Raw genomic sequence first — 11,482 nt, forward strand, 5'->3', positions numbered from 1 at the left:
ATTGAGTTCGAAGCTATTGAAACTTAATATTACCAGGAGCATGTCTACGGCTACATGCTCACTACAATGGCGAGCTTGACAAAGTACGAAATGCGCATGCAATGAGCAACGCCTCTGGATCATTGCCACTAGTATCCTTGTTTATTGACTTTATTAAATTTTGAAAGCTATGCAATTTCCCGTGTACTCTTGCCGAGTCGCTTCTGGATCTGTGTATACAACCCCTTCTGTTTGAAGAACCAATAATTCTCTCCCTTGAAAGTGGTGTGGTCGATGGCTTCAAACTATTCGGAGCAGCCGTCAGCGCTGTAAATGCATCAGAGGCAACAAAACAAACCTCGTAGTTGAGAACCAGGAACGGTACAATCTTCTTTATCTCAAAAATTCCAATATACCGTCCTAGGCAAATACGCCGGCCGGCGCCAAACTGGGAATGACAGAGTTAGCCGACACCACCGGGAGAGGCTCATGAAGTTTTGACTCACGGTAAGCATGACGTTTTCCATCTTCTTCTTGTGCTCTGCATCGCCCTCCAACCACCTCTCTGGCCGCCAGAATTCTGCATCCTCTCCGTACATCTTTTTACATCGATTGGTGACGTATGGACTGGCCCCGACAATAGTTCCCGCGGGAAGGAAGTGGCCCAGCATTGTGATGCCGCCTTCGGGAACGACACGCTCAAAGGGCAAGGCGAATGGGGGGTGTACACGAAGTGCTTCGAGAACACAGGCGTCCAGGTACGGCAGCGTGCTTACTTCGGTCCATTTGGGATATGGTCGGGACGCGCCTGCTTCTTCGAGTTCTCTGACCAATTTTTTAAGTGTGTGCGGGCTTTTTAGTAAATTGTACATGACAGTTTGCATAACCGTGCCGACCGAGTCTGAACCCGCAATAACATTGGAAAACGTCCACGACGTCACGGCCCTGTTTCAACGCCTACATGTTAATAGATTCTGCTTTGACGGGTCAAATACATCAAGTAGTGTATACGATTTATGATCTTACCAAGCCGGGATATTGTCATTGCTCCTTTGAATCTCGATATATCGGTCGAGAAAGTCCTGCCTTTCATGCGGAGTTTGAGCATGTTTCTCGGCCTTGTACCGGCTTTGACGCTCTCGAATTGTGTCACCGACAAATTTCAACAAGGAATTGCCCGGTGTGTGCCGCAATACATCAACGACGCGGTTCTTGTACAGTAGCTTGTCCAGCCACGGAACTTGCATCATCTAGATGCCCCGTTAGTCGCCAATGGAGATATAAAAGCCGTAGGAATCGTAAGAGGGCCATACCGGAGCTGCCTGCTTCATGAAAAGCCAAACTGCATTCAACTTGCCTCCGACATCCTTTCCCTCTTCCAGAAACCCATAGCGCTTGTTAAAGGTCAAGGTGCCCATGACGTCGAATGCAAAGAATTGCAGCCACTCGCTGAGATCGAATATCTCGTCGTTTGTGGAAAATCGACCATCGAATTGTTTTGCGACAACTTTGAGCACATCGTCCACCAGACTTTCAAAGGTGACGACATTCGACAGGGAGAAAATTTGGGCGACTGGCTTTTTGAGATTCGAGTGCAGTTCTTCATCTAGTGACGTGAAGATGGCGGGCAAAGCGCCACCAACTCTCGAATACGGTCGAAGCGGTATATAAAAGTCGCTCTGTGCCGTGGAATCATGTTAGCCTTCCAAGTTCTGCCATATCAAGTCGCGTAATTCACCATCTTCTTACCTTGGGAAATCCTCGTCTCATGGGGTACAGCTGAGGAACAGCACTGGGGTTGCCAATGGAGACCATGTTTGGCCCCATGCGCACAACATCGCCGTATTTCGCATGCAATTCTTGATGTTTCAGATGCGCCGTCTTGGTGTGAACCCATCTCACCCGCGCGAAATCCGAGATGTTGGCTGACATGGGGCCCGGGATGTGTCGCAGCCGCCAGTATACGTACCATCTTTGCAGTATGAATCCCACAAGCAGTAGGCAGAATAACACTTTGAGGACAATCCCAAAGGGCACTTCGTTGAGGAACTTGGACATTTTTCTTTGCAATGTAAGGCTCAGGAGCACGTAGTTTAGACGTCGGACTGTTGGTTGGTGATGTACTCTCAACGCATCTGGGTCTACTACACAATCAAGATGCTCACGACCAACGTCAAACGAGGGTATTTCGACATAGACGTGATGCTACTTTAGATTTCAACTGATGGCTGTATATCTTTGACGGGTCTTGCGCATCAGCCGATTGCCATTCGCAAAGGAGCAGTATCGAGCCACCTTTGGTAGGCAACTTGAAAAGATGCAAGGCAACGAAACCGAGTAGGCCCGAGCCACCCAATTACAAACCGGCGCTGCATAATTTGCCGCCGAATGATAATTCCGGATCAGATAACTACAGCGGCGGCACTCTCTTGGCAGGCACAGGCTGGCGATGTGCTTCAGAGGGTAAACAAACACACAGTCAGTGGTTGCAGCTGAGCAAACATTGAACAGCCCGTGGTATTTGTCCCGGTTCCGTTTCACCGACAGTGCCAGGTCTACTACGTAATCAGGTTAGCTACATACCTGCGTGTTTGGTCCGGAGGTGTACCCCGAAGGGGCTGGTCAGGGGGCGGCCGTTCAATTTCAACCGAAAATACAACCTTAAGAGGATGGGCCCGGTGAGTTTCTCCGAGCCACCCATCAAACTGCAGAGGGTGGAAAGAAGCTTGGCAGCCAACTAAACCCTTGCACTTGGGCAACTTTTCAAAGTGGTGTGGGACGGAGACCTCGGAATAGTTCCGGCGGTCGGCCGGCATGGTTGCTGGACTCTTCCCCATGCTTTGCTTGCCCCGATGGCAGTGCTGGCTTGGTATCTTGGTGATTGGGTCATCAGCTGCTGGAGGACTCATATAACGGCGAACTACCCTAAATAAATGGACTGTGGAAGCTTATATTATGGCAGTGTTGTGGTGGTACCAGCATCCGGAGCACTTGACCTCGGGTGAGCCATTTTGTGATAAGAAGTCCGGTATGCATGTTTTAAAGTTTTGGCTGTGTAATAGTTGCTTATTTTCTCACAGCATGTCACGGAGCTGAAATCAACTATGAATAGGCAGCAGCCACCGCAGCCGCCTTTGCCGCCCAAGCCAATGCCAGGCCTCGTCGGCAAGCTCGATGTGGTCGTCCGGCCGTGTTCTCGCTTAACCGGGCGCAATGACTGGAAAATTTCATCTCGTCCCGTCCCCGTATTGGGTTGTATGTCCATACTCCGTAGATATCACAAAGGCTGCCAGTGATCTCGCCATCGCGCCACCTCCACGCCTCGTCTTCCGAGCCCTGCCTGCCGGCGGCCCATCGAGGTACAGGGGTCGGCGGAAGCATCACCGTAAACCCACCCAGCCCTCAAGGCTCGTGCTAACGCGTTTGAGTGATCGTCGATGCCGAGACGCGAGGAGTGGGTGACTTGTCCATTGTGCCCCGACGTCAACTGACATGTCCACGGACCGTTGCGGCGGGGCGATCCAAAGCCTCCAGCTCGCTAGGGTTGGGGTTAGATAGAGACTGAGTTATATCTGGTGACTGGTCGGTTCGCTTGGAAGTAGTACTACAGGGTGCCCTGAACGGATAAGCCATCCTTGAAGTTGATGCCTGTTGCGGCGCTGCGGTACCGGGAAACGTCAACTGGTTGCTCCTCTCAGGGCCGTGCCGAGAACATTGAAGATGGCACGGGCGCAGCTCAGCTTCATCCGCTGTCCGCGGGATGGATGAGCCATTTGCGAGGCAGTCTGCCCTCGTCGGCTATCCGTGGCGTTGGCTGTGTGTGTGTTGGCCCCCGACATGGTTGTCTCATCATTAGACGAATCCTACCTGCACACGACTACATCTAGATGAGCCCAAGGTCGCAATCGCGCCTTAAGCTGTGCTTATTATTCGCGGCCCAAATATCCCACCGAGAACCGGGCGTGGAACGGTGGGAAGAAGTCCTAACCTCCAGAGTCCACGGTGGGGAGCACTGATCAAATTTCTGACTGATTGATAAGATTTACGGCATCCGTCAGAGGCATGCCGCATGCTTGGCCTGCAAGGATCCGGTGGGTAAGACGCGCCACGCAAATCCACATCGTGGCCCGGACATAAAACAAGTCTGGTGTAGGGGTTGGAAGCTGCGGATGCTCTTATTAGCCTTCCGTATTGGACTAGCTCCGCGTGTGAAGGCAACATTGAAGATATGTACGTACATGTATAGCGGCAAGTTTTGATATCCCTGCAGCTTCCCAACGGCGTAAGACGTGTAGAGAAAGTGCTCGCCCACGGCCGGACGAGATGGATGGCAAGCCGTCCAGCCTTGACACGCTGGCGTCGCAGCTTGCCGCACCCATCTCTGCCCAAGTTGGCTCTTGTAGTCTCTAAAGAACAGGCGTCACACTCTCAGCAAAGGTCGTCGGCAACTGCAACAAAACAACTTCTTTCGCATGTGCTCCGGAACATGCGGGGGGGAGATCGGATGAACCCGCTTCGATTCTGACAACGAGATGCAGTGCTACCGTATGCCGTATAGGCAGGCATTTTGTCAAGCATGTTGACGAGTTCCCACTTCGGGTCTCAACTCGGTTTTTGAAAGGATCCCGTCGGTAGTCGGCACGGGGTCTGACGTAGTCTCGTGAAATCTGCACCTCATCCCCTCACGCCCTCACGTCCTCACGCCAATCGAGACTAACTTCTCGTGGCTCTACCCACATGTGACGCTCCGAAGGACTAGTGGGCATTGTCTGGTGCCGAAATCTTGCCTCATCCTAGTTTCCTTGGCTGCTCGCGTTGGCGGCTATGCAGACGAGGGTTCGGCTGTGGATCTGTTCATCTACGTCGTACGTATCGAGAACATGGACTCTTTCCTTGCTTTTGGCACGGACATTGTCTCCGCAATCCTACTCCCCCGAGGGGAGCTGAGTGGGACATGTTGGAATGGACTGATGAAACACAGACTCAGTTCATTGACGGGGTAGCTCACTGCCGATAAGAGGGCCTGGTAGCATCAGGGATGGTATACCAAAACACACCTCTCTCTGGCCCTGTGCCGTGCCTGTTTTTTTTTTTTTTTGCCACTTGCAGGACTTGGTCCTCACTAGCTGGTAATAGGAGCTGGCCTTTGGCTGTGCCCGCGTATCCAGGTCGAATCAAAAGGGAGTGGGATATCTGCGTCACTTTTCAAAAAGACTCAAGGCCCACCGGCACTTATACAGCCGTTATGACTGCAGGTAATTAAATGTAATGTTTATGCTTATTGTCACGGGGTAGAGTCGTATTGGAAGCTGTAACCGTACACAATCTCCGCTCTGTAGTCACATCTTACCCGATATGCCAGTTTCTATAGCACAGGGGGTTGGATGGCCACGGTGTTGTGCAGATTATCAACATATTAAAAAGCAACACTACGTCGAACCCCGACAGATTGGTTCGGTTAGCTATCCTCGACATAATACTACCCAGGATCCCCGGCCGTTTACGTGTTATTTAGCAGTTACATCGACTGCCAGAAGCGAAACGACCTGCTGCGCAATTCTTGGAACATGCAGACGCCAGAAGAAGTCGAGCCCTCGACTGTGCCCGAGTCTTTGACATCGGGGCGCAGTCGCCAGAAGCCAGCGTGTGAAGAGTGCCGACGGCGCAAACTCCGTTGCGATGGACAGCAACCGCAGTGCGGCGTTTGTAAAGAGACTGGTGTGGTGTGCGAGGTGAATCCCGTTCGAGCGCCTCGAGGCCCCAAGAGAGGATATCTAAAGAATCTACGGAACCGAGTTTGTACGTCTTATTGTCCGGGCCGTTGTAGCCTCTATGCTTTTCTGCACTCATAGGATATGACGATAGTAATACTTTACAGCTATGCTTGAAAGCAGATTTGCTGCCCAGTCGCAGAATCTGGGTACAAATGAGGCTGGCCTCAACTCTGGTGATGTTTTAGCATCGCCACTGGCTTCCATGCCGAACTCGATCCAAGGGGGGAACGTAGACTCTGTCCAAGACATGTTTTCCATGATGGACCCCGCGGTTTCCGAGTCGGAGATGACCTTGACAAGTCCTCTTCTGGATCTCGAGACTCTGCACAACCTAAACCTGATACCCGAGCCGCCGCCTACACCGTCCACGACATGTCTGACCGCCAGCAGCATTCCTATTTGTGACTTTACCCAAGCGGAGCTGTAAGTCTACGTCTACACCTCGTCTATCGGAGATACTGGTCGCTAACAGCAGGGGATCCATGGCAGCAACCAACTGTACTTTGATCGTGTCCATCCTTCGATACCAATCTTGCACCAACGGCGGTACCACTCGTGGTCCAAACTGCACACAAAGTCGGCCGCCAGATTGTCCTTGCAGTATGCCATGTGGACATTGGCATCGTTATTATCTGGTCAGTTCCAGCACCTGCAAGAAGGCTTCTACCAAGAAGCCAGGCAGATGCTAGAGTCATCAAACCCTACCAACTGCGTCCAAGGCAGTGCTCTCGAAATCGAGTTAGCTCAGGCCTGGGTGTTAATTGCTACCTATGAGTCGATGAGGACGCATCATCAACATGCCTGGATGAGCGCTGGACGCGCGTTCCGCCTGGTGCAACTGATGAAGTTGCATGAGATTGACAGCCCGACAAACCCATCTTCTGGTGCCGATCATGATTCTGTGACAACGGAAGAAAAACGAAGAGTGTTCTGGATGGCGTACTTTATTGACCATTTGTTTAGTATGAAGAATAACTCACCCATCAGATTAAACGAGCATGTGGTGAGTCTCTCAATTCCCGGAAGCTTCATATTAGATGCCTGGTGGGAGTGACAAACTTATCTTTCTTATTTCCAGATATGCACACGATTGCCTGCCCAGGAATCAGACTTTCAAAATGGCCAAAACACTGTAATGGACTTCTTGTCGGACGCGATAGTAGATCAAAATCCAACCACGCGCTCTCCCTTTAATGAGTGCATCGTTCTAGCAACTATCTGCGGACGCACATTGTCCCATAATCAGCAGTACAACATACGGTGCCTGCATGGTGACGGCGAAGCAGACTGGTCAGACTGGGACACTTGGTTTGATAACATTCTGTCGGCAAGACTCCAGATTTTGTCCAAGTGTTACCCTTCTCCCACGACGGGATACGACCCCATGCTTCTCTTTGCGCACGTCATCGCTCAGGCATCCGTTATATACCTATGCAAGGAAGTCAAATCCATGGTCTGGCCAAACGGGAAAGCCAGATCGCTTCGTACAGAGTATCAACAACGAGCGTTGAATGCTGCCGAACATATAGTCAAGCTTGCCTATGCGCTTGTGGAATTCAGCGTCTTCAAGGTAATTGCTTCAGCCTCGATAACCCACGCAAGACGGCCACTAATGGAGCCAAAATATAGGTTCATCCTCTCATGCCGATTCCAATATTCCTTTGTGTGGAGTTTTTGTTTGCCAATCGACAGCTACCCCGAGCCGCTACGCTGTTGCGGCAACTGTTGGATGCCCTCAGCCAGCTAAAGAGTGTCATTAACCCGAAGCAAAATTACATTATGCTTCTGGACTTGACTCACATTTTCCCAATGCTCAACACAATGGATAATCAGACGGCAGGGACCGCAATGAGCCAATAGGTGGCCTCCACGACGGGGTTTCGACTTGGGAGCGGAGTTGGCTAATGAAAATGACAAAAAGCGCTTGAGCCTTGTACATTTGGAGGCTATTTTTGATTTATGAAAAGCTTTTGGGTAAAAGAAACGAGTACAGTGAGGATAGTCACAAAAATATATACGACCACGATCCATTATTCCCCTTTCTGTAGTTTTGGCATCAACCGCCATGGCCCTCTGATCGTGCTGGAAACTGCATTTAATGTAACCCTAACTAGCTTCGTACGGAGTCCTGTTGGTCTTGATAGATGCAAGCCGGTGCATCTTGGCCAACATCCATAGTCCAACGTGCAGTGTAACTGTAGTGTCGTGGTACGTGAGCAGCGGCTCCATCCCAACTTGTCTCACGGCTCAGACCTGACAAGACCCAGCGAATGGAGACGCCACGCGTGATACAGAGAGATGACTGAAACTCACCTGAAAACATGCTCCCTTGTGACGTAGATGTCGTCTCATTGGCCACGACGGCGGGTGAATCCGCAACCCGATGTGGCAGCACACTGCTCGCGCTTCGCGTCCATCTTAGTCGGAGAAAGCTGGCGGCCAGTGGATATTCCGAGATGGGGTATACATTTTCAAGTTGCTGTGCATTCCCGATATGGGCAAATGCCACCTTTTCTGATGCGGCCTCGCGCTTTCGCTCTTATGTGCGGAGTATCTTCCTTGTTACACTCGCGATACATTGGCTGGAATTGGTGGTCAGATCGGAGTTGGTTGCTATGTCCGTCGAAGAAAATGCGTTTTTTGCAGTAAATGGACGATGGAGGAAGTTTATAAATGAAGTATTCGATGTTGTATAATCTCAAGGGAGAGAAAATTGCCATGAGTCATCTACAATAGACTTCAAGATAATAACTTGACATCTCCCGCCTCCTATATCACCCAAGATCAACTACCTGCCTCACTTTTCGCAGTAATTGGCAACCCAGAAAACACCTCGTGGCTCGGACAGTAAATTGTCGCGCAACGATTTGGGAACCCTCTCTCATCTATATCTATATTTAAAAAACAATATTGAGTATATCAAAATGGGCAGCAAGACTCCCGACGCCATTCCAACCATTGACATTAGCGATTTTATTTCGCCCACGTCGACTGAAGCACAGAAGCAGGCCGTCGTCGACAACGTTCGCCATGCCTGTACAACTTATGGATTTTTCCAGGCAGTTGGCCACGGGGTCACTGTTGACGAGCAAAAGGAGATTCTAGATTGCACTAGACGCTTTTTTGCTCTCCCCGAAGAGGACAGGATGGAAGTCTGCGTCTCCAAGTCCATGGGAAAATCTCTTCGCGGCTATGAGCCACCTCTGATCCAGACTCACCACAAAGGCTTGATGCCGGATATCAAGGAAGTAAGTCAATTAGACGTCGTTTCCAAGCTTTGGTGGCTTCCCCAACAATCCCAAGGTAGTCACCACCATATCTAATTGTCCCGAGCTAATTTTGATATCCACCTATTACCTAGACATTCATGGTAGGGGCCGAGATTCCAGCTGATCACCCCGACGCTGGTTCCTTTTCTACTGGGCCCAACCTGTGGCCCTCCAAGATACCCGAGGATCAATTCCGCCAGCCAGTCATGGATTATCAGGCCAAGATGGTTAATCTAGCCAAGGTTCTTTTGAAAATCCTTGGCCGGGGTTTGCCCAAAGAATGGGGTCACCCGCCAAGCGTGCTTGAGAAGCTCGCGGAAAATCCTTCCATCCCCATGAGGATGCTTCACTACGCGCCACAGGAGGTTCTCCATGATACACAATTTGGAGGTGAGAGATTTTTCGACCGCCCACCTTTCCCCGTGGACAAACGACTTGGCACTGACATGGCTGCGTCAACCTAGTTGCTGACCACACCGACTTTGGCTGCATTACTATTCTTCTGCAGGAGGCAGTTAGCAAGGGACTCCAAGTATGGTATCCTCCAACTGAGACCTGGATTCCGGTCCCGCCTACCGAGGGCGCCTACGTCATCAACATGAGCGACATGATGATGAAGTTGACTGGCGGTTATTACCGCAGTGCACGCCACAGGGTTGTCACCAACCATCGAAATCATCGATATAGTGTTGCCTTCTTCCTGAATGGCAACCTGAAGCTGGTTGCAAAGGCGTTGGATGGCTCGGGCACCGAGGTTGTGATTGGCGAACACATTCGCCAAAGACTTATTGAGACCCTCGGAAAGACGGGCGAGATGCTCAAATAGTGCGCATACAGGGGAAACTCCTATTGAGCCGAGAATAGTAAACCGCCAAATCTTGTTCCCTGTTGCTAACAGCTACGTCTGAGGTTACACATGGGGATGTAGATGTCTAGTGCTCAAAGAGCAAAGCTAAATGAACGGTTTATATTGAATCTGTTATTTGCTGGTAAATGCAAGCGAACTATGCTGTTTTGACACATATTCATGCCGTGATACGAGAATGGAAATCTACAAGACCTATTGTGAATTTTGCTTTGCCAGTTGTTTCCCACTGAAGCCCACATATAGAAGAGCGTTCTCATAATATCATGTTACTGTAATATATTGCTGAGGTAGAACTGTTCAACATGATGAGGACTTTAAAATACGCTTCCCATGAAAGTACAATAACCCTCAGACAGCCTCTTCACCACTTTCAGCACGTCCTCGACATAGTTGACTTGCACGACCTACTGAGTCTTGTAGGGTCAGGTTTAAAAAAAACTTATTTCTAGATGAAGGTGTAGGTTAACAGACCTCCAAATCGGGAACCCTAGAGCGCACAACCATACGACCGTTGGCGCCCCTTCGATGCATCCCGACTTGCCGGCGAGTTCGGAAATGCTGAGAACACCCTTTCGGGGCCGACGGTAATGGACATGCCGCCGGCTTCTAGTATGTATGTCCGGTTAATGACAATCCAAGTCCCGATTACGAAGAGTCCGTGGAATGCCGGAGCCAAGGTATCCGTGTGGGCCTGTTGTGGGTGAATATTTATGCCAAGCTACCGCTTTGTGACGTGTCAGAATCCTCGATATGCATCCTTGGTGGCAAGAACTGTCTTTGATAGTTGACCTGCAAATACTGAGTCGGGTACAATTCAACACCCGCCTGCTTCCCGAGACGTCCCTACGGATTGCTTCTAATTGAGATATATTCACCCCTTTCCAGCTGAAAGGAAAGAAAACTGAGCGCAAAAAAGGTAAAAATTAAGTTAAAATGAAACTTAAATTCATGTTTCATGATAGTCAGTAAGTTACAATTGGCTACGATCAAAGTTGGTCTCGGGGTTATCTTCTACCTACGGAGTAGAGTTACACTCGGTTAGTTTAGGGCGGCGATATCCGCTCCATGGGACAATATTCCCCATAAAAAAGCGATTCGTAAAGAGTTTCAAACGGGGAGAGGACATCGGGCTGCTTATACTGCATTGACTCCTTCCTTATCCGCCATGTCTTCGCTCCTTGTTGCTACACTCTGACATGTGAATTCGTTGATTCCGTGACGTACTCGTTGTGTGAGATCTGGCACGCCTTGAGCTTGCTCCTGGTCATTCACGAAATATCACCTCCACAACGGGCGGACCACCGGATATCGTATTTCTATAGATTAGAACGAGCCCACCGAATTGCAGGGGTTATGTTATTAGTATTGCACACGTGTCCTAAATGCTTCGCCACACAATTTCGACCAGCAACGTAACGTAACCTTGGGCTATATAGCAGATTTTAATTGTTGGCAGTGGTGAATTTCACGTACGGTATTGAGGTATTATGAGCGGTTTTGCGGCTTCAAGAAACCGGCGCCCTTATAGATTCTAAGAATCGTCGTGGGCAGACTTCGTCTACCGAGTCGGGTGTCAGAGTTGGGGCTTTTCC

The 11,482-nt window shown here is 50.1% G+C and overlaps 3 protein-coding genes across 3 annotated transcripts; 2 read left to right on the forward strand and 1 right to left on the reverse strand.

Annotated features, from left to right (window-relative positions):
• Positions 1-167: 167 nt before the first annotated feature.
• Positions 168-2,037, reverse strand: tropD (Cytochrome P450 monooxygenase; the record flags this gene model as incomplete). The annotated part of the gene is made up of 6 exons (XM_014686660.2): positions 168-284; positions 338-427; positions 486-924; positions 1,006-1,229; positions 1,293-1,658; positions 1,729-2,037. 6 exons carry the CDS (start codon positions 2,035-2,037, stop codon positions 168-170), a joined length of 1,545 nt encoding a protein of 514 aa, XP_014542146.2.
• Positions 2,038-5,859: 3,822 nt separating this feature from the next.
• On the forward strand, positions 5,860-7,613 carry ctnR_0 (Citrinin biosynthesis transcriptional activator; the record flags this gene model as incomplete). The annotated part of the gene is made up of 4 exons (XM_066129583.1): positions 5,860-6,176; positions 6,243-6,756; positions 6,832-7,323; positions 7,383-7,613. 4 exons carry the CDS (start codon positions 5,860-5,862, stop codon positions 7,611-7,613), a joined length of 1,554 nt encoding a protein of 517 aa, XP_065985600.1.
• Positions 7,614-8,677: 1,064 nt separating this feature from the next.
• tropC (2-oxoglutarate-dependent dioxygenase) lies at positions 8,678-9,848 on the forward strand (the record flags this gene model as incomplete). Its single annotated transcript, XM_014686662.1, has 3 exons — positions 8,678-9,001; positions 9,115-9,412; positions 9,487-9,848. The coding sequence occupies 3 exons, from the start codon at positions 8,678-8,680 to the stop codon at positions 9,846-9,848; spliced, it is 984 nt and encodes a 327-aa protein (XP_014542148.1).
• Positions 9,849-11,482: the final 1,634 nt, after the last annotated feature.

Source organism: Metarhizium brunneum, chromosome 1 (genome assembly GCF_013426205.1).
Source record: "Metarhizium brunneum chromosome 1, complete sequence".
In the NCBI taxonomy this organism is placed as follows: Eukaryota; Fungi; Ascomycota; class Sordariomycetes; order Hypocreales; family Clavicipitaceae; genus Metarhizium; species Metarhizium brunneum.